Raw genomic sequence first — 23866 nt, forward strand, 5'->3', positions numbered from 1 at the left:
GAAAAGTCATCCCCAACCTAGTCACCAGCATGGGATGGCATAAATACTGCCCTTTGGTCTCTATTTCCCAGAACTTCCCTCTGCAGAAGAGGTCCCCCAGGAATCCTGTTAAAATGGCTCTGTAGCCATTTTAGGCTATAGAGGCACGCTGCATGCTGTAACACTGTGGCTAAACTATGCCTGCTCCCCTCTTGGGCTGTTCTGGAGCTAGCACAGCATATCTCCATGCTGGTCTGCAGTCTGCAGAATCTGAAGCTGAAAGGGATGACTATAATAATAAAGTGTGAATCTACTCTTACCTAACACTGCTGGGGTAATATGCCCAGCAAAATTTTCCAGTCCAAGGCCAATACCATGATACCTCTCTCTTTCCTTCTCTCCCTCTTTTATGGACTTAATAGAAATTGCTTCTAGCCATTCCACATGCATTAGAGAAGGAAGAAAACACAACAGGCAGTGAAGTGCTTGAGCATTATGGCACTCCAGGTGTGCATGCTCAGACACGGGGAGCTGAAAACAGGATGACAGGCATGACTGCAACAAGACTGCCAGAAATTACACTGCTCGTGATTAGTGTGAATCCCTATTGTGAGGCAAAAACGATGCAGAACAGAGAGAGAATAGAGTACTGGGGGACTCTATGATGCAAAATAGAGGGAGAACAGAGCTGGCTTATGCACAGATTTTTATTTGCAGTTAGTGATGCTGGGCTGATGTGATGGAGAAAGTCAGTGGACCAGATAATCAAAATTCAGAGGACAAAAAAAAATTCTTAATAAGAATCCTAAATAATCCATTTATTTGGAATGTCAAGTAGCAAAATGGCAATGTAATCTGCCAGACAAACTATTCTGTAGTCTGAAAACAGAAGTTTTGGTACTGAATGCAAGCCAAAATCAGCTCTCAGCTACACTGGTGTAAATTCCAAAACGCCTCTGGAGAGATGAGCCCGTGTACTTCTGGTTTATGTTAATGCAAATTTGACCCCAGGCAAAATGCCAACTTGAATTCAGTGGTTTTGAAGAGCAGCCATCTGAAAAAAGTTTCCATTGGAATTCAGAGCAATTTGATAAAGTAAGATGCTATTCACTGATCTCTTTAAATGATTTAAAGTAAAATTGTACCACTATAGAAAGAAAGATCTGTTCTTAATGGATGTCAAGAACCTCCTCCATTGTCTCCCAACAAATGGAACAGATGGTGTCTGGTTTAAAATCAGTGCTTCTCTGATGAAGTCAATGGGTAAATCCCTGTTTGCAGCAGCTGAGAACCTAGATAGATTGCATATCTTGCTGGCTCTCTTTGAACACAAATGAGCTGGTTGCTATGTTGATCACCTGGATATAATAGTACCATTTATATTTTGTATACTGGTGTGTTCATAGCATTCAAAAAGAGCAGAGAATTTTTTTTCACATTTACAAACTAAGCAACTAGTACAAGGTCACAGACCAAATCTCTTCCATTTTTCACATTACGCCCCTTTCAAAGGCTCCAGGTAAGAGGCAGCCTATAAAGTACTTCTGCTGAGAACTGATTTTTAGTTTGGAACAATCTGTTATGCTTCACATCTTAGTTTCAGCTTATTCTGTGTGGTCATCTCAGCTGTGGAGTGCAGGGTCAGGCAACCTTTCCATTTTTTATCGACTCTCCCACTGCCCTGACAAGTAAGTCTGAAGAAGGTCCCTTAACTTCCTTGCACTTGGGCTTCTTTTCTCATGTCTTTCTAGAGTAAAGTGATTGTAAGATGTTTACGCTGTTATTCCCTGTTGATGCATCTTTCATTCAGTACCAGAAAATGGGATTGTGATTTAAGTTTGGACCTTTAAGTGTGACATTAATGGTGATAGACAGTAGCTCCTTGTCCTGGCTATGCAATGAGGGGGTGGGAGCTTTGCAGTATGATTCGGGGAAGCTGAATCAGGACCTATAATATCACACTGAATAATTTAGCAGTTGTTACTGACCTTGATCTCTTCACAAATTCCCGTCTAACATTCCTGAGTAGGTGTGAGAAAGTAAATGCCTTTTATTTCCTTTTCTTTTATTTTCACTTTAAAAGCTCACCTGATCCAGCAGCCCTCTCAGTCAGCTAAAAAGCCTTCATCCTAGCAGTTCATTCTCATTTTCCCTCTTGTTTTTGGAAGCTTTGTTTCTATCCTGCAAAGCTCAGAGAGCGGCAGCGCTCATCTGGGATATAATGAATGTTACAAAAAGTGCAGCTCTTAGGAGCCTGAGCAGCCAAACATCCTGGTGAGGGAAAAGGAGGAGGGGTGATCTTACCTGGACTCTGGGTCCAATCTGAAAGGACTACCAGCTTCACTGTGAGTTGTGTAGAGGTGGTAAAATGCCCCCCTGTAGGAAATTTATACGTTGTTTTAAGCTCTTTATAAAGTGGTTTTACAGTAGCTTGTAGGACAACAGAGCTGACCTTATTGAAGGAGGACTTGGAAGGCTGAAGGGAGCAGGTGCATCCACACTATGTAGTGAAGGAGAACTGCCCCATGCCCTCTCTCACTAACTCTAGACCTGCAAGCAGTCTTGTGGCATTAATATGGCTGAATATAGGAGCCAAGCAGGGCTGCTCGTTCACCTTGTTAAACAGCCAGACGGCTTCTGGGGTCAGAGGTGCCTCTGAATAAAGTTGCAGTGTACCGCACGTGTGCGGCAGCTCGTGCAGGTGTACCGCAGGCTTCTCTGACATGGCACGGCATTGCCGTGCGCATGCAAGCGTTGCCTCTGCAAACACTGAAACTGGTCCTAGAGCTAAAACAGTGTGAACGCATCCTTCAGTGACAAACACTCAGTCGGTCCCTGTCATTCAGCACAGGGAACATTTGCCTGTAGCCTTCTGCAAAATCTAGTGATACTTGGAATAGTTTGAACTTGTGCTAACAGAAGCGCTGAAATAGACGGAGATATTAGGGTTTTTTATGATGATTTTCAGAACAGGGAATAAATGAAGGACCCTTTGCTCAGGGCTGTGGTGCTGTCAGCGTTCATTTTCTCCTGGGAGACAGTAGCAAAGTAGCCTCAGAAAAGCTTTTTAACTCTATGGGACCACTGTTGTTCCATGGATTTTGGTTCCTGATGCATAAAAAGAGCTCCAAAAGTTCAGAGAATTTTCTTCTCCCTGCTAGTTAATTCCCAGAAAAGTAAGCTTGAAAGGATTTTGTCAGAGTAGGTTCTTTTCCTTTTAAATTATAAATATTTTTTCCCTGTAGTCATTTGTGGAAGGATTAAAATTCATATTGAATTCCTTGTTTTCTTGTGCATTTTGATTTGTTCTGAAACTGTTATTTATCAGAAGTCACAATGCTTTTTTTGATACAAAGACTGAAAGAGGTGTTTGGCATTCATTTTTATATGAATAATATTTATTTCTTCAAATACATTAGAACACCAAAGTAAAAATATTTTTTCTGTATAATCATTTACAATATATCTTTTCTTGTATTGCATATAGATTATAATGAGTCTGGGCCTTTCAATGTTTGAAATTAAGTTCTAATTCTCACAGTTGTCACTGTCTTCGCCATTGTCTGTTACATCTTGATGAAAAAGAATCGTTAAATCCACCAATATTAGTTTAATATAACAGTGCAAGACCTGCATGCCCTCTGGTGGAAGCGATCCTTAACAGACTAATGTAGATCAGCTTTTGTGGCAGTGCTAAATGACCTGCAGACAGACACCCTCTCCTTTGATATACTTAGTTACTCAATTAAGTTATGTTTCTCTATAGCAGAGTTTGTTAGCTAGTAGGAAGGAAAACTCTTCCAGTGCATTATTTTTTTCACACTTTTCATTACAATTTGAACTCCTTCATTTCTCTTCAACCTCTGTCTTGACTTTTTAACCTTGTTACTCCACTGTAATAAAAAGAAAATTAGTTATATGTTGCGTAAAGGTATTGAACAGGATCTCATTATTGACACAAGTTTTATACGTAGAATTTTGCTTTGCTTTTAAGGAAGTTTACAGGTCCGATACAAGCTGAGTAAGGATGGGCTCCTCATTTTCACCATTGACTCTGGAAATTTTGCCAACCGAGAGCTGCACCATGTGAAGATTAACAGAGAAGGCAGAGAGCTCGTCATTCAGGTATGCCATGGTTTACATTGAGTGTTTAATAATACTTCATGCCACAAACGGACCCACTGATTTCAATGCCTGATCGCCAGCAGGAGGCAAAGGTTTCACATTGATCTGGTGCAGCCAAAGCTGGTCCAGCATCAGAACAGCCCTGTAGGTTAGACCAAAGCTCCATCCAGACCCTGCTTCAAAGAGTGCCCAACTGTGGTGTTTTCCATTGAGTGATCTTTCCATTGTCTCTGACAATCTGTGAATTAGGAAACACCTTTGGCCAAAAGTTCATCTGGACCATTGGAGTGGTTTTGGGCCATAGGGATGTCTGTGTAACTTGTAGTCCCAGAAGAAGCACACAGTATGGATCATTAAAAAGCTGCCAAAGGGGGAAAAACAGCTGAGGAATGAGCACCTGTGAAGGTAGTTTCATTTAGGGTATGTGCCCCAAGGGAGAATGTTACCCCAGCTGCCTTATCCTCTCACAGAAGAGGAAGAGCTGAGGGAACACAGAGTGCAGCCACCATGTGCATGACGATGCCCTGTCCCTTTGCTAGAAGCAAGACATGCTGAATGTGACGACCTCATGAGAGACGAGAACCCTCTTCTGCTTTGTTTCCCTGCATCACCTGTTTTTCCAAGGCAGGGAGAAGAGAACCATCTTACTGCTGCTTCTGCTTTCCTTCTGAAGCTAATTATAGCAGTTCCTATTACAAAACAAATTGTGTAGATCTGGGCGGCAGTCATTTAACAGGGAAGGGTGGCAGAGTCTACAGAGAAGCCAAGGAATTAGAAATGAGAAGGAGACAGAAACACAGGGAGCGCCACAGGTTTTTTTTCCTCTACAGTTTCCATGTCTGGGTGGTAAAGTGGTAACACAGTTAGCACGCAACTAGGGTGGTTAGGCCTAGATAGGAAGGAGGCTTATGCTAAAAGCCAGGGTTTTCCTCAAGTACCAGTCTTCTATTGTCTGCTGCACTGTGGTTTTCTTCTATGCAGAACTAATTCTTCACAATACATTTCTAGAGAGGCCTCCTTTGAGTGTGTTCTGAAGTGACTAGACATGGATTTTGTGAAGCAGGAGGATTTCAGTGTCAAACATTTTAAGCTTTTCTGCAGGGGAAGTTTCTTCAAAGCACCTAATATGACTATTCTGGTGTACCTTTCAGCTTCTCATGCTAAAATCAAAGCACATTCACTTTGCTATCTTTAGAAACTGAATCATGCTTGGGGGCAGAATTAACTGATTTGCAGCTGAGAGCGTTCCCAGAAGTTTGCAGATCTAGGGGTGTCTACATGCTATTGTAATGAACTAATTTTATTGACCTCTTCCAGGTTGATCAAGTTCTCAAACTCAAACACAACTTTTCTGAGATTGATTTTAAGGCCATCAAATCACTCACCTTGGGCAAGGTCACAGGTAGGTTCTACTAAAAATATTCCTGATTCATCAGTTGTTATAGTGCTGGAGTTAACCTCTCTTGTGTGTTGGGTTTTTAATAGGATTGGGGTTTTGTTTGGCTCGTTTAGCTGTAAGAGTTGGCCTGAGCATTCCAGTACTCCTATTTGTATATCTCATCAATGTAAAAATTTGGCAGCTTTACTTGTTTGCACTGATAGCAATATTAACTTCTCCCATTGCTCCTGCCAGTAAAGTAATTCATACTGCCTGTGTGGCTGCCCAGGGTGGCATCTTGGCCTAATGATACCATTTTGCTGACTACAGCTTGCTCCTGTCCAGCCATCTCTGTTTCCTAACGATAAGAACAGCAGCCCTGTGAGCCTTTATCCTCTCTACCCTTTTTTCACTCCCAGTCCTTTTCCATTAGAATTCTGCGAGGAATATTTATAGTACATATAGCACTGAGGCCACAATTCTGCATGCTCTGTGCATGGACCTTCTGATCTTTCCCCCTTCACACTACAAAGCCATTACAAGACCAGGAAAACTCTGCCTGAAATTTGGAAAGTAGAACGCCTCTATTTTGTTGTCAAGTATGTTATGTTACTTTATATGAGTCTTATTCCCAGAAAGATTCTAAATGTTTCCTTGGTTATAGACATTTTAGTCCTTTGTTATAATTGGACCTCCGTATCAAGCCTGACATTTGTTTCACTATTACAATTTTATATGTTTTATTAATAGCACCCAAGGCCTGTGGGACTGGTAGCTAGACAGAAACTATAGACATCCTCTAGTGTCTACTTGTGCAATTGTATATAACGACATTAGTGCATTCTGCATCATGTTTTACTAAGTAGATTAAGAGCAGGAACTGATTTTCCCCTTAATTATATTTAACATTTGTTCAGAATGCAGCAATCTTCCAAGCCTTTGTGGACAGGTTTGGGGACCTGATACTTTTCAGCCCAAGTCAGAGCTAAGCTAAGAATCTAATTTTGTCAACGGTCAGCTGTAGTGCTGAAAATCTAAGAGAACATTGCTCATCATGACCTCTACCTAAAGCTCCAGCTATAGATACCAAATCAATAAAACAAGGCTTTCCTAACCAGCAAGATGGAACGTAGCACAAAGACCTTCAAACATGTAGCCAGCATGCTGACAAGGTGCAGCTCAGCATCATGGAGAGAAATGAGATTTAGTCACAAAAATATGATTAACTTTACAAGTACAAAGTTGTTGCAAAGCCAAAAAGCCCAGATGTATATCCAGAGGTCTGGCATTCAGTTCCACTGAACACCACAGACTTGTCTCCAGACAGCTTTTAATGGATATATCCTTCTGTTATTTCTCTCTTGCCCCAAAGTTTATTGGGATTTTGTTTTAGTAATAATAATAGCAATAGTTCATATTCTGTAATGACACTAAAGCTATAAACTTGCCCATCCAGATGGTGGAAGATCTTATTGCTGTACCAGGAATTTCACAATGCATCCCAGCAAATTGCTTTAATTCCAGCCTAATCCTAATTCTGGTTTCTTCTTCATATGATAAGTGAATTTCCACAAACTTTTTTTTTCTATGTCAGGATTTCATTTTCAGGTTTTATCCCATAGCTGTAGCTGCTCCAGTCCCTTGATCATCTTTGCAGCCATTCACTGGACTCACTCCAGTAAGTCCATGTCTGTCTTCCATTGGGGAACCCAGAACTGGACCCAGCACTCCAGTAGTGTTACACTCATGCAGAGTTTGGGGGAAGGACCACCTTCTGTCTGCTGGCAATGCTCTTCCCAAGGCAACCCTGGATGCCAGGATGTTGTTGGCTGCCTTTGCTGCAAGAGCACGTTTCTGGCTCATGGTCAGCATGTCGTCCACTAGGACCCCCATGTCTTTCTCTGCAAAGCTGCTTTCCAGCTGGTCAGCCCTAGCCAGTGTTGATGGATGGGGTTACTCCTAACCCAAGTGCAGATCTTTGCATCTCCTTTGTTGAACTTTATGAGGTTCCTGTTTTCCCATTTCTCCAGCTTGTCAATGTCCCTCTGAATGGTGGCACAACCATCTGGTCTACCAACTGCTCTTCCCAATTGTGTATCGTCTCCAATCTTACTCAGGTTGCACACTGTCCCATGCTGGCAAAAAAAAAAAAAAAAAATCCCTACTGCTACAAAGTCAAAGAGTATTGCCTTGTTGTATCAAGAGGGGAGCTGGACCTTGTCATTTTAGGAATGTAGAACTTACATAAATATGTCCATTCATCGTTTATACTATTATATGGGTAAAATGTGGACTATAGCTTCTTTTAATGATGTCTCACCAGAAGGTGAATACTGGTGACCTAAACCAATATCTTCCAAGTTCTTCCTTGTCATTGTTTGTCCCCTCAGCAAAGCATAAACTTCCAGAGGCATATGATGCTTCGAAGTAGGCCTATACTTCCTGTAGTGTTTGTTTTGGATGCCACTGGGATTTAGGTACCTAAAGGCATTCATTAGGAACATTTAAGTGTCCACTGAAAAAGAACCATATAAAAAAACCTCTGTTCGATGTGTCCTACGTACCTGTGCTATACTCTTCTGAAAATTTGTATCTCTTCTTTCCTGTCACACCACTGCTCATTTACCTGCTATTACAGCCTGATCCTGGCTGCTTAACCAGGTGATTATACCACCTTCTTTCTTGACTTCATCATTCATTTCCCACTCCACTGGCTGAGAAATCTCAAAGAGAGCTTCTCTCAAAGAGATGTCATAAAAGCTTGAAACCTCTTCCTTGCCAGGTTCTCTTATGATAAACATTTTAGCACAGCTGGAACTTATGAAAAGTGCACTTTTATACAATGACCAGTTTTTAAATAATAGTGCTTCCACCCCTCATACCCCCCCAGCCCCGTTACACTTCCTCTAGTCAAAAGCTACTTAAACTGATATTTTTTTCTGCTTTTCAAATCTGCTATATTTTCCAATGGCTGCCATACACCTAGCTCTGAATTTTGGGAAAAAAAGCCTCTGTTTAAGGCAGAGGAGGCTCACCTGGAATTCAAAACATAGGGACACTCACTCTGCCACAGACTGCTTGAATGACCTTGGGCACACCATTTATGTGCAGATATAAAAGTAAGCAGGCATTTTATTCCCACTGGAACCAGTCTGAGCTTTACTATCTCTGTTCTTTATCAGTAAAGCATGGATAATAGAACATCCCTACATCAGAGGGGTGCTAGGAGGATAAAAGCATTAAAGGCTGTGAGCTGTTCAGATCCACAGTAATGGGGCCATATAGCTGCCTTAGAAAGATCAATCTAAATATAAGTGTGGCTTTGAAGACAAGGGAGTAAAAAGAAGCAGCATTCAAGTAGCCAACAGACGTTTGTTGAATTCATCTTCACAGTATCCACCAGCAATAGAAAAGTATTATTATCCTGTAGTTTGTTGTCATTTTTACTTCACAAATATAGAGGCAAGACACAAAAGGACCTATCCAAAGCTCATCAGTATCAATGGGAGTTTTTCCATGGACTTTAGTGAGTACTGGATTCAGGCCCCAGGTGGGTCATACAGTTTATGGCAAAGCCTCAGTGAAATCTTAACCAGAGTCCCAGTCCATTTACTTTAAGTACTCCTTGCAGAGATCATACTGCTGTATTTAACCACATGAGCTCTATTGGCAATCTGACCTAACTGGGAAGCTGGCTCTGCTTTGAACAAGGGATTGAACTGCATGACCTTCAGAGGTGTCTTTCAACTTAAATTATTCTGTAATTCTCTGATCTCAGAGACACATTTGCATATGTTTAGGTCTTGTCTAGAAAAAGCTGCTATCCCAATGGAAAATATCATTTATTTGTTTTGGGGTTGACCTTAATGAATCTTTGAAAACTTCTTACTGTGTCCCAACACATCTAAATCTTTCACCATTATAGTCCCTGGAAAAATGATCACTGATGCAGAGAAGTGAATCTCATTGTCTGCATATTTGCTTCTGAGCAATTTAATATACTAGCTGTGTAGTGATACCAGAGTAAAAGGGTAGCATTGAAAGGGATTCAAGAGTATTCTGAAGAAAAAGGTTGCAAAGATTTCTTTAGCACCTATTAATGTTGACCTAATTTACTTGTGTCTTCAAAGTGATGAATTAGCAGACCTTCCCACACTAGTAATGTAAAGAACTGTGTAGTCTAGCACATGATCATGACATCTTTTATCTCTAAAAGCCTGAGCTAAAACACACTCAAGTTGTAGGAGTCTTTCCACTGAATCATTCAGCTTTGATATAAAGTGTACGTAGAAGAAAGTTTATCTGGAAAGTAATTTTATTAAAATCGTTATGTAGGTGCAGTACAATTCTTATGATTTCTGCAATAGCTTTTCTTATTAAAAGTTCACAAGAAGAGAATGGAATCTATACTCTGAAGAGATCACAGAGCAATTCATCCAAGAGTGATATTATATTGGGGGAGATGATAAGGGGATAATTAAATCAGAAGGGGTAAGTTGGCATTAACTCTGAGATACAAAGGCTTCCCTAAAGAAGCATCTCCTTTTAGAGAGTTTGTATGGAAAAGACTTAAGTCCATTTTTTTGGTGGAAAGTCATTCCCTTTTTTAAGCTCACAAGATCACAACTTGCTTGAGAAATTTAAAATCACGGTCTCTGAATATTGTGCTCTAGCATTTTAAACAATACAGCAATGGCTGCAAGAGATATTGCCTGGACTCTTCTGGTCACTGCAAAGCTCTTTTCTTTACTGCAGACTCTTCTTGCCCTAAATACCTATTTCTTAGAAGGACCATACCCCGGAAAAAGATCTCTTGGGTGCATTATAGGGCACCTTTAAAAGTCATGGTTTTTCCTCCTAGTAGCCTAGTAAAGCATTAAAGAAAATGGAAATGACTGCTTAGGATAAAAGAGGAGAGGCATTTGGGACCAAGATTGCAGCAGTTAAAATAAGCAAAGTTTGGCTACCCCAGGCACTTCAAGCAATCCAAAGTCTAAGCCAATAATGCCATCATGTCTCATATCAAAAAGAGACCAAATCTATTCAGACTTTTTTCCCAGCAATATAATTTACCATATGATCATAACACCATGCTTAAATCCCCATTTTATTGATGATAATACTGCCTAAATACTACTTCTATCTAGAAATTTTATTTTTAGTCTGAATTCTTGCTACTTGAGTTGATTTTAGCCGTCTGCTACTGAGAAAAGCATGTATTCTTTTGCACCTCGTCTCTCCATCTTCTTGCATATTTTTTTCTTTTTATAGATCATATTTTGAGCCCATGCGAAATCACATAGGGCTGGCTGTGTTGTGACAGATTAGGATTCAAATGTCAAAAACTGTGACATGTAAAAAATTTCACATTGCAACTCCAAGCAGTGCTTCATTTTCGATGACAACCTGTCTTTAAGAAAACGTGCTAAATGCATGTCTGAAATTATCTCCACTAAGCCTAATGAAAAAGAAATTCTCAAATGTTCCACTTGGCACAAAGTGTTCAATTGCCAGCAAGCAAATCCTGGCGTGTTCTGCTCATTCCTGGGAAAACTTGTGTGAAAAAGTACCTTTACTTTGCTCTTGCTGTCCCTTACTTTTTCAGAAGTGTCTTGGAGGTGCACTGAATGCCTGGAGCCTGTCTCCTGTTCAAACTTGTCCTTTTCTTAAGCAAGAGCGAAACTGGTTGATCTCAGTAGTTCTAACCAGAAAAAAATTGTGTTGTTCACTCCACTGCTTTTGTGGCAGGTTCACACCAGGAAATGGGTTTATTCCAAAGATGCCTTTTTGTGGGTTCCAGTCTAATCCAGGATATGCTTTCTGTCCTTTCTAAATTAATGATTAGTGTCAGCAATGTTTACTGAGGTTGTTGAAGGACATAGCAACATATTTTTCAAGGTAACTACACAGTACCTGCTAGTCAACTCTTCAGAGACAGGTGCAGTGTGGAGACTACAAAAGTCTTTTACTTCAAGGTCACGGGCTCAAATCTAGTGACAATGTCCAAGAAGTAACTTGCCAGTGCTGTTCAGCACCTTGGCAAAATGAGGTGATGGATACACTTTAACTCCCACAAAAATAATCTTTTTGTTTCTCAGACACAAAAAAGGACAATCAGTGCTTTGGCGTACAGAGTAAATGACCCTTTGCACTTCTACCAGCAATTCACTTAGATTAATTAATTAATTAGGGCATAGACATTTAAAACAGGCTATGTCTGCTCTTACTGGAGTTAAAAATAAATTTTGATTAAGGAAATCCATGATGGGACTTCCTGGATGTGAATGAGCACACAAGTAAACTTTGGGCTCAGATTTAAGTTTCTTGAGTGACATGAAATTAATGTTTATAAAGAAAGAACAAAAATATATTGGATAATGTTTATGGTCCCATTTTCCACACTGATATCTTTAGAAAGAACGTCTTTTGAGCCACTCTCGCTGCACACAAATAACACTTCCCATTTCTCTTTGATTCTGGTTACCTGTCGTATTACTTATTGTTTACTATATCAATTTGCTGATACATTGCTGAGCAGCTTAATGCTTGGTCCTAGAGAATTCTGGCAGAATTCTATTTATGATGAAAATTAATTCCCCATTACTGAGATATTAAGACTTAAAATTGCTTTATTTATCTAAGATCTTAAAATAAGTGTGTTGTATATGGCAGAGGTACACAAAGAAACAGCAGTGGAACAGGATGTCTGTTTTGGTGAATAGGAATGAATCAGCAGATAAATTATGTTGATACAATCAAGTTTAAAAAATACAACTGCATATTAGACTTAATCCTCATTATCATGGAAAGCCATTGCAAATACATGGAAAACAGGAAAGCAAAACCGACACAAAACTTACTGAGCTGTGACATTGCAGACAGCTTCCAGGGAGCAGCTAGAGAACCCAGCAAGAAACCAGATCAACTTATGCACAACTCAGCAGACAAAGCTTAAAAATTGCTTCCTAAAAATATGGGTAAACTTAAGTTGCGAGGAACAAACAATTAAATTACTCAAAAGCCGAAAAAGATTGTCTTCTCACGCGCCATGTAGAAATCATCCACAGTAACGTGGTCTCCACAGTAACTTGGTCTCCAGTTCCGAGAACAGAAACGCAATGCTAAAATGTCAGAAGATCAAACCAAGCCATCAGCAGCAATTCGGTGTGATTTTCCAGGCCAGTCAAATGCATGGAAAGATTCACAGCGTAACCAGGTCAGAGGAAGGCCACTGACATTTCACTGACCTTGCTTCAACACAGACCTTGGAACGTCACTGAGTTGCTTCTCTTACTGAGCACCGTGTCATGTAGTGAAAATATCTTTTGGAAAAAATTTTATCGTGATTTAAGTGACAGAGTGGCCTTTAATATGCCTTTCACAGACGTAACCATGTCATAATCACAGATTTACATTATCCACTCAAGAATTCAGAGGGCAGCACAACTCGTTCACATCCAAGTTGTGCAGCTCTCTTCTTGAGAACAGTGAAAGCCCAACTTTCTGAAAAACAACACATGCACCTAAAGCCATATAATAAAGCAAACTGTATCTGTGCACGTGGGATTTTTACCAGAGGACTCTGGGGTTCATTTTGATTTTTTCTTTGATTTCTTTTTTTCAAATTTCAAAGCCTTTCAACAACAAATCTCCTAGCTCTCATTCATGCAAAGCTTACTTCTTCAAAAGACTCCTGAAATTGGCCCTTATTTTGACTTTTTAAAAAAGCCTTCAAAAGTACTGTATCTTAGACTTTTCAAACTACTGTACCATGAAAAAGGAATTCATTATTTCTTAGGCTTTACGTTTTGCACATTGGGGCAGAACAGAGCAATTTAGATTACCTGATGTCTAAAAGATACCAACAAATCCACCTTTTGTGTCAGAGCTAAGGAAACAGGAAAGGCTGAGAGTTGGAATGTTTACAAAGGGTTTTATAAATTCAACAAAGATGGCAAATACTGTAAATCAGTCTTTTAGTTTTATATAAGCCTTCTTGCAGAAACTTGGAAACAATTCTTTGTCTGTTTTATAACACCCCTGCCAAAATCTCATTAAAAACCTGAATGCAGCCAATTCCTACGCACTTTGAGAAGAGCAAATGTGAACCTCTGTAAGGCTACAGTTTTTCCAGTGGAAAAGCCTCACTATTTCCCTTCCCATCTCTCTTTCTTGCAGTTACTCGCAGCCCAGAGACTGTCCCCATGACAGCTCTGCAGACTGAGCATCTCTCCTGTAAGACCTCTGAGAGAGCAAGCTCACACTGCACCTTGCTTTGCTGAGAAGCAGCCAAACTCTTCCATGTTATACTGCCATAAAGGCATTCAAACATAACTAGAAATCTTTCTCAGCTAATTCCCTCTGACTGCATGACATAACAGTCACAGATCTTGAGCACCAAAATAATGTGTGATTTGGGCTAGTTTTAAGATTTCTCTGTATTTTCTTATACGTAAAAGAAGTTTATGTAATTCAAGTAGCAATGTCAGTTATAAGAGAAGGTGTACTTTTTCCCTAAATCCTTTTGGCTGAGAGCTTGTAAAATCATTGCATTTGAATGATAGTGGAAAAATTGGACCTTATTTTAAAGTTTACCATCTTACTCTTTCAAGTTTTGAAAATAAATTTGAAAAGCTGGGTGTCCTTATTTTCCAATGTCATTGGAAGTATTTCCAAAACTTCCAATGCTAGAAGTTTTTTTCATTAGCAGGTAATTTTTAAGACTTTGAATAGGTTTTGATACTATATCTATGTGCATTTGTGGTTTTTTTTCTTGTTTGATTGACCTAGATATAAGGTGCATCATGTTACAGACCTCTGAGCAGTATGAATTTCAATTTCTGGAAAGTAAATAAATGAGAGCTTGGAGGAAAGAGAAGATGACTTCACAGTCCTTCACTGACTTTCCCAAACAATCTTTGATATTAAAACATTTGGAACTAAATAAAAAACACTTAACCTTTGAATTGGCTTTCTCTTTGTGAAATTTAAATAAACACAGACCAACAGATAAATTAATTGTGCTATCTCATCTTCAGGCTGGAAAAGAGCATGGAGATACTGGGTTTGGTTTTGATTTAGATAGGAAGAGGTATAGTTTTGCTTTTTATTTTATTAGTGGAATGGGGCTAGCAGAGTGAGAGCCTGGCTCATAACTGGGAGTATTCCTAGGAACTCTGATTATTAAAATGTAGTAACATGATTAGGTGCATCAGAAAAGTAAGTTGAAAAATAAACTCTTGAAGAAGGGTGGAAGCCTATATTAGCAAGCCATTCAGTATTAGGCCACATGAAGCATTGTACAATAGGCAATACAGAGCAGACTGCTTCGTTAAAAGAGTGGAGCAGGTAGAATGCCTTGAAGATATGGTCCATATCTATTAAACTGATGTTGTTAACAAATGCAAAAAAAGTTAAAGAGCATCATCCCCAGGGTCCTCTGATATTCACTGTTGCTATTTTAAATGGTTTTTATTATTGTTATTGTTATTGCCATGGTTAGTAGCTATGATGTGTTAGAGATTGTCCAGACAGTAGAGAAAATGGATGAGGAAAGAATCACAATGCAGGCTTTTATGTCCAAGCCAACTTGATTCAATATAAGTAGCATTATAGAGGAAGGACTGGGGATGGGAACCTCATGGGTCAGGCGAGGGAGAACTTGTAGGCTGCTGAAGGAGAACCTGAACTGTTGTGATTGGATGAAGAGAAGTAAAGGGGGTGGGTAAGGCAAAAAAGGATTAATTTTTTTAATGCCTTCCTAAACCAGATAATTCCCAGAGTGTTTTTCTGTTGTACTGCAGATAGTTTGTCACTGGACCCTGAAGTCTCAAAGGCAAATGCCTATGGTTTCACTGGCTGCCTGTCCTCTGTTCAGTACAACCACATTGCTCCCCTGAAATCTGCCTTACGCCATCCCAGCGTTGCTCCCGTGACTGTCAAAGGCCCCTTGACTGAATCCAGCTGTGCATCCATAATGGAAGCTGATGTGAACACAGTAACTACGATATATTCCTCATCAGGTATGTCCTGCCAAGAGGGGAATGGGGAATTTAAAGGATACTGTAGAGTGAAGTTTCCTTCCTTTTTGCTGTAACGCAATTGTGATAGTGTAAATATTGGAACTGGGAAGTTGCCTTTTCTCTCAAAATTGGGAGTGATGAGGATGGGCATTAGGATTAGCGAAGGCCCCTTTAAAAGTCATTGTACTAAAAGAAAGTTTTCAGACTAAGTTTCTGGATTGCCTAAAGCATGCCTAGAACAAACAAAAAAGTCCCAAAGCCATAGTGGAAACAGCATTGGAAGTATGGTTATGCACCTGATTTGCCATTCCTGTCCACTCTAGATAGCTCCAGTGCTGCAGATCTCAAAGGAGAACATAAATGTTACGCAGATTCCATATCCCAGTGGTGATGAAGCAATAGGAGTCATAAACAAACAAGTCGAATTTGTTCCCACCCTAGCAGAAATGAACAAAAGCTCCTTGTACAAACCCCTCAACACATGTGCGTGACTTCCATTGAATGCTTGTACTTTATTCTCTCAGGCTAAAGAGAAGGAGCACTACTTGAGTGGTACCAGTAAGATGATCCCAATAGTTCGTTTATCTTTTGCAATCCTGAAACTATCCTCTGGGAATCTTAAGTATTTTGCATATGTGAATTTGTATGCAGAGAAGGAAACTCAGAGCAGCTGGAAGTATTGTCACCAGGAACAGGGGCAATCAAGTTGCTGCTTTAGTCACCAGTGGATGTGGCAGAATTCTTAATGACCAGAAGGGGGTACAAATTAAGGGCTATTTTTTGCCCTTTGACCTATGAAGCCACTTTCTCTTTTCTGATAACTAATAAAATTCTGGTTTAGATCATAATATCATTCCTTTGACATTTGTACTTGCATCAAATCCCAATTTCCTGCAGCTTCTGCCTAAGATATTCAGCAGAAAACAAATGATGCTGTTAGCATTCTGCATAGGGAAAAAGGCTGCTGATTACTCTGTGGAGAGCAGCTGCCATTGTGTGTGTGCTTCTCCCCACCCCGCCAACTTTCTTCTCACTGTTCAGAGTTGTCTAAGGTATCTGCTCTGACACACAGAAGAAATGTGCCTTGTAAATACCGAACAGGCAGTGATACTGAAAACCTGAACTCCTTGCCCTGTGATCTGTCACCTTGATGATCTGATTTTTCTAAAGAGTTTAGAAAGCAGCAAAACCTGAGGCTCAGAACTGCAGGACAGAACACAGAGCAGAGGGTAGCATCTTTGGACTTACATATTTAAAGTGTACAATCAATTGCACTCTATTGTCAAGGTTAAGCACTGGTACATCAGAAATGCAGAATTATTATAAAAGTTCATCCCTGTCTTTGCCGCTTTGGGCTTTAAAATATGATTTCCTCTCAATATGATGAATTAACTGACACTACTGCCTCACTATTCACACTGGATTTGATTAAAGCTTGAATAAGATCTTTAGAACAAGTTAGTTCTGAAGACTTCATGTCTTTGTATGCTATAGTAAGAGCACTGGGCAGTAGATTCCTGTTAAAAAAAAAAATCCAATTTGTAGCAAATTATACTTTGTATAGATGTACTTGAGAATTACATTTATACATGGAAAGGACACATTTTAAGAAATAAAAAGAAGACAGGGTTAAGGATTAACTTTCAAATTTACTGCTCATATCTCAATTCATCAGTTCCCAATTTCTCATTATTGAGTGTCTGAGAAGAAAAATAGAACTTCAAACTTGACTGTACATGTCTGTGTCAATTTTCTAATGTACAGATACAACAGAAAAGCTCTCTAGGAAATCTCTCTTTAAATGTGTGAAAAAAGCTTTCTATATTTATAACTTGAAAACAATTGAAACTCTTTCCTTCAGAGAGGAATACTTGTTGTCTTCAAGAAAGTTTCCTAGCAGACAGTTATGGAATAAAATCCATTCACTCACGGCTCAGTTATCCGTACACACTCTTTCTGATTAGGAAACACAAAATGAAAGGTGACTTACTGTAGTTTTGATATTTAACAAAGATCTGCAAATCACCTTCTTCCTTGTTGAGGCACATCTAGAGATTTTGGTATTCTGAACTCTACACTGATGGCATAGCAATAATGGATTTTTACTATCCTATTTTTTTTATATTAAAATACTGTAAATGCCAGAGCAGATTCAGCTGTGTGAACGGTGGAGTCTTGAGCTGTCTGTCTACTCCAGCTGAAGAGTAGGTTTTCATGCATTTAAAGCAAAAATTACCAAAGTCAGAAACTACACAGAAAAGTTTTGCTTCTGAAAGGCAGCTTAAACAGTGCAAGTCCCTGTCTCACTGTGCTAGTTGTGCTGGACCTGGTGTTTCCAAACAAGGAGGAAATGGCCAGGGATGTGCCAGGACAGCCTTGGCTGTAGCAACTATGAGATGGTGGAGTTCAGGATCCTGAGAGGAAGGAAAAAAGGCAGAAAGCATGACTGCAACCCCAGACTTCAGGAGAACCACCTTTGACCCGGTCATGGGTCTGCTTGGAAGAATCCCGTGGGATACAGCCCTAGTGAGAAGAGGAGTCCACGAGAGCTGCTTCAAGGATCACCTCCAAGATCAAGAATGGTCTGTCCCAATGAGCAGGAAATGGGCAAGAGGACCAGAGAGGTTGTGAAGCCTTCATCCTTGGATATATTCAAAACCCAAATGGATACAGCCCTGAGAAACTTGCTGTAACAGACCCTGATTTGAGTAGGGGTTTGGACTAGGTGATTTCCAGAGGGGCCTTCCGACCTCAACGATGCTTCCAGCCTCAGTGATTCACACTGTAATGTCATCAGTTTTATCTAAAAGGAGGAGGATGTCCTGTTAAGGTCTCATATGAGACACAGTATTGCTTTTCCTTGGCGTCAGAGTTTATTGTGTTCTCACTGGAGATGGTTCTGCTGTCACATGCCATCTGCTCCACTGTAACAAACCCTCCTTTCTTTGTACGCTGATTTTATTTCTCAGGCAAAACATAATTCTTAAGGCCTGTGTCTGTTGGCCTTCATTCTGAAACTGATTTGTTCTGGTTTCCTCTCAGTGCTTAAATTCTGGTAACAGTCACCAAAAAATAGTGGAGCTTTAATAGCATTTAGTGTCAGATCTTACATAATCTTTTAGGCGTGAATGACGTCTTATATAATTTTTAAGGTAGAAATTTAATTTCATGCTTTTTTCATACATAGTTTATAGTCTTTCATGACTCTGTTTGACTAATACCATGCACCAGATACCAGCTGGAGATTTTTCTCTAGCACAGGAGGACTGATGTTCAACAGATGTGAATTTTTATTGTAACTGATTTCACTATCGCCAGCTGAGGGCTGGGGTAGAAAATATCTCACCAAACTTCCAGTATCTGAAAGTTAAATAATCTTGAGTCTAAAATAATGATTACTCCCTTCTAGTTTGTGGAAAGGAATAGGCGAATCACACTGTCCATCTTTAACAGCCATCTGTAATAAAGTATCTGTAGGTTCTTTTCCTCTGTTTGACTAACAAAAAGAGCATAAATTACTAGTAAAGGAGATGAACCTACCCATGATGTACAAAATTATGAGCAACCTTGATCTAACTTTGAATTTGGCCCTGCTTTGAGCTTAGGCTCAAAAGCTTGAGGTTAGGATAATTAACATCCAGAGTTCCCTTCCAACCTAACCTTTTCTATGATGCTATCTGTATTTTTGTGTAAAACAACAATTTTTATCCCCATTCCAGACCAAAAAATCTAGTAAATGAGATGAAGCATTACCCTGATTATTTGTTTCTTGGCAACATCACTGTAGGCACCCAATATCCAAGCAAGGGGCCTCTTGTAAATAGGTCTCAACCTGAGTGTCCAAATCTGTCATTGGCAATTACCATTCACGTTGATAATGGGTGTACTGGAGGTGTTCAGCTGGCCCCAGAAGTCCCTTTTGTGCCTGTAGCTCAGTCAATGAACTGCAGATATGGGGAACCCTGACTTTTCAGTATGGATGTGTTTGATGAGAAATGCTTCCACCCCTAAAACTAGTAGTAGAGTTGCATCTTTTAAAACATGAAAGCCTCTTTGAGGCTGATGTCTTCTGCACATCTTTGGGACTGGTATCAGTGGTGTAAAGAATAAGGAAAAAGTGCACCCTTTAAGAACCTAAATAGCCCAAAGCCATCATCACTACAAACTCAGCACCTCCCGATACACAAATAGGAAATTGTTGCTTGTTTCAATAAAAAACATCTTCTTGGGCAATGAGATACCAAAATGTGGCTGAGTCAGCTACTAAGGCAAGGATGTTCAATTACAATAAACCTTGCAACACCAAATTTCTCAGTTTGGCTTCCACCTCTTGCATCGGAAGGATCAGTTTGGCAAAGCAGTATAATATATATCAGAGACAGTCATCCATGACTCCCATGTACATCCTCTGTATGATAGCCTCGAGGCTTGTAAAGGAGAGAAGCACAGACAGGAATCTCGTCAAAGGAGAGGGTGAACTGAAAGGAAAAAAAATGTGAAGGGGCAGAAAAGCTGGATTCAGCTAGCAGTAGAAAACACAGCATTTTCTCAAACATACAGGACTAAAGTAGGTACACTGCCGTAACTCCACTGACTTCAGGGAGGGCTTGACCTCTCAGGTTTGGATCTGAATTTGAAACTGCCGGTATGTAGGCTGTTTGGCCCAGTGTTTCTACAGTAGTCATTTATAGATAGGGTACAAGAGAGCTCCAACATCAAGGAGCCTTTAGTATAGGAATTCATTTCTGACCTCTCTCTGTTTTGAATCCAATTTGACCACTGCATTTCTGCAATGGAGAGAAGAACATCCCTTCCAAGAAGTTGTCCCAAGCAGAGACTGCTTCTCTTTATGGGATTGAATTTGACTTGTATATATCTGCATCTACAAACATAGCTCAGGTCTAAATCTCTCTAGCCTTCCTTTCCTTTTGCTGCTTTCTGATATTCTTAGGTATCAAAAAAAAACCCAAAAAACCTCTGACTGAGAAAAGCTCTTAATGGGCTATTTAGTTCAAATGTCTCTCTGATTCTTCTACCAAGAAACTGAGACAACACTTTCAGATGTTAGTGTGAGCCTTTCTGTTTCCTTTTAAAAATACACTTAATAGACTTTGCTCCTGAAGATGTAGAATAAAATTGTCCTGCAAGCTCACTTTATTTTTCAGAGAGCTTTCTGGTTCGATTCTCCAATCCCCCAAATAACATCTTTTGAAAACAGATTAGAATTCATGAGGGTAAGAGGACACTTCTGTCTAAGCCACAGAGAAAATGAATATAGTTGATACAGAAAATAAGTCCTATTTTGTTTAACCAACTGCAGATCCTTTTGGGAAGACAGATGAAAGAGAGCCTCTCACCAATGCAGTCAGAAGCGATTCAGCTGTGATTGGAGGTAACTTCATTTTTAAAGATTACAATTGAAAAATAATTCTGTCAAGGCAAGCATCTAGGGTACTTTAAATCTGGGCCCCATAAAATCCAATTCAAGTTTTTTGTAATCTAATGCAGGTCTAGTATTTGCTGTATTTATTAGCACATATCTGTATCAAGCTACCTAGATAGGCACCTGCATTATGGATGAAGCCAATAGTGGTGGCACATGATGTTGGATATCACCCAAAAAAAGGCATTATGGATCGTCAAGAACCTGAGTCTTCTAAGACATAACTAAAGTCTGTCTATCTGCCTGTTTGAGCAGGAGAGTTGGGCAAGATGATCTCCAGAGGTCCCTTCCAACCTCAACCATTCTCTGATTCCTTGTGATTCTGTGATCTAAGACCTGGCTAACTACCACTCTGATGAGAGCCTCAACACAGTACTCACATACCCTGTATTTCTTGAGCTCTCTCTTTGCAAGCTGGTAGTGTAGTGGAACTTGCTAGGTCATATGAAAGCATTTATATACTAGGGAAAGTTGTCCTTATAGCTTCATGTATGGTTTCATTTTCCTTTAACAACCTGGAAGGCAATTTATCTCTTTATTTTATAGGATGCCCTGTAGGGAGCTGCCTTTGATAATATCTAGAAGCTATAAACCAAAGTGTACAAGGCTTCTGCAAGGTTTCCAGAGATAACACACAACAGAGCAGGAATTTGTATGAGCATACAGATCTAGTTTTTTTAAAAACAAACACACTGACCCAACTTTACTTCCAGTGAAAGCAGGATTTGACTGAAATTAGAAGGTCAATTACATCAATGCTTGCTGCTTTAAGTCTTACTTAATGTGACAAAATAGAAATAAAAACTACTAGGGAGGGTATGATAGAGGCAAATGTTTGTGTACAGACTGAAATGAACTGATCTATCATAGCCACTAACTGTTGTGCATTGGTAATGTATTTTTGAGGTAATTAGGATTTTTGCTTTGTTTTTGGTTTTTACTCTTTCTATCCTTCCTTTTTTACCCTATTCAGGTGTAATAGCAGTTGTGATATTCATCATCTTTTGCATCATCGCCATCATGAGCAGATTCCTCTATCAGCACAAACAAGCACATCGAAGTAGCCAGACAAAGGAGAAGGAATACCCAGAAAACCTCGAGAGCTCCTTTAAAGCTGACATTGACTTGCAGAACACAGTGAGCGAGTGCAAACGGGAATATTTCATCTGATGGACAATGCAATTTCTTCTTACTCTTAGTCCCCTAACTTTCCTTCCTTTCTTCCTTTTGTTTTTCTTTTTGTAGTTTTTTTTTTAAACATTCATTTTTTGCTAACTTCTTTTTCATTTGGAAAAGACCGCCCTGCACAGGAAACACTGACAACAATCACAGTGCCTCATTCTCTGCACAAGAACCTGGCAGTCACAGTTTACTTCTGCAGCTCAAGAGACCTGTTATCCACCCTACACACAATAAGATCCACATGCACACCTGGTTTCTGCTGTGGGTTCCTGGATGTTTCAAAGTCCCTACATTTGTTTGTGTTTTTCTCTGGAGCCATTTAATTCATTACTTTTACACTAGAGCTGGACTATGTAAAGTAGAGGTAAAGTAGCTGAATACGTAGCTCTACAGATACTGGGACAGGATAGAGGGAAAGAATGAGACCAAAATGCCTGATTTATTTTACAGGCTCATTTACAACAATCATAAAGAACTGTCCAAATTCTCAAATGATATGAATTGATATATATCTATTGATTTCAATGGTGTTACATTAATTTATACCAGTTGAGAAGCTGGTACGAGGTAAGGAAAAATAAAACTGTCTTCATTAAGCTCCTTCCCCCAACCTCCTGTCCTTTTACTGTAACTTTTAGGCTTATCAGTACTTTTCCAACAATATATGTATCAACAATAAATGTCATTCCCATGCACCTCTTTCACCTCCATCTCATAAGGCTGGCCATGTAGACCCAACATACTCTAGCATAACTCTAGCTGAAGCATGGAAAATAGTAGCTTGAATCTCCAAGGGTTTTAGGAAGCTGCTAGGACTTAGGTGCTCTATATTTGTCTGAAATGTTAGAAATGCAGCATATAGCTGTTCATGCCATACGGAGGATTATCACACGCTGAGGTTAAACACTGTTGCCACTGTGGCAAAGAAAAAGTACATAGACAAGAAAAAACAAAAATAGTTTAATCTTAAACACGAGTCACACCTTCTGCCAGTTCTTATAAAAAAGAAAAAAATCCAACTACTCAAAAAAAACCCCCAAAACTGCATGAAAGATTGATTGGTATTTCCTGTTTGTAGAAATTGGAATATCTTCTCCAAAGCTAAATAGAGAGAGATCTAATGTCACGTCTAAAAAGGTTAATATTTAATCAACACTGTTTACAAGGAAGAACATTATGGAAACAAGTTAAAAAAGATCCCAAATACTCTACTTCGAATTAATCTTCTCTCCTGTTTTTCTAAAGTCTTCTTTCCTGTTTGGGAACAATACTGAAGACTCGAATCCTACCCATTTTATTTGTGCTGCATTGTTGCAGTGTGAGGCTGTAAAACCTTCTTTTCAGTCACAGACATCCTAAGGGTAAGAAATGGAGAAGTCCCACCATGGGAGGTTTTTCACACCCTGCTTGTGTCAGTGCGACATACTGCTTTTGCAGGGCTTCTGAAGAGTTTGTAGAATTTTGAAGGTTTCTGACAGGAGTTGAATCAATCCAACAGCTAAGAAAAAAAATATTTATTGCAGTACTCTTGATAAGAATTAATTCAAGACAATTAATTGTGCAGCTGAATCTCTTTCTTTGCCCCCTACACCCTTCTGCAGTCATCCTGGGGTTTCTGCATGGTGATCCTTTTTACATAGATTAAAATCAAAGAATCACAGTATGAAGTAATAACCCACAGCAAACTAGAGATGAGGTTACACATGCAACAGGTGCTATTTTTCCAGACAGTGCATT

At 39.6% G+C, this 23866-nt stretch overlaps 1 protein-coding gene across 1 annotated transcript in view; it reads left to right on the plus strand.

Moving 5' to 3' along the window:
- Nucleotides 1-23514, plus strand: part of CNTNAP5 (contactin associated protein family member 5) — a 293622-nt gene extending 270108 nt beyond the window's left edge. The window contains exons 20-24 of the mRNA XM_072874139.1: nt 3974-4104; nt 5422-5506; nt 15286-15504; nt 20825-20896; nt 21921-23514. Of these exons, the coding sequence (XP_072730240.1) occupies nt 3974-4104; nt 5422-5506; nt 15286-15504; nt 20825-20896; nt 21921-22117 (704 nt within the window). The 3' untranslated portion in view covers nt 22118-23514. The remainder of the gene's footprint in view (nt 1-3973; nt 4105-5421; nt 5507-15285; nt 15505-20824; nt 20897-21920) is intronic.
- Nucleotides 23515-23866: the final 352 nt, after the last annotated feature.

The sequence above is a fragment of the Ciconia boyciana genome, chromosome 10 (assembly GCF_034638445.1).
Source record: "Ciconia boyciana chromosome 10, ASM3463844v1, whole genome shotgun sequence".
NCBI classification, from domain to species: Eukaryota; Metazoa; Chordata; class Aves; order Ciconiiformes; family Ciconiidae; genus Ciconia; species Ciconia boyciana.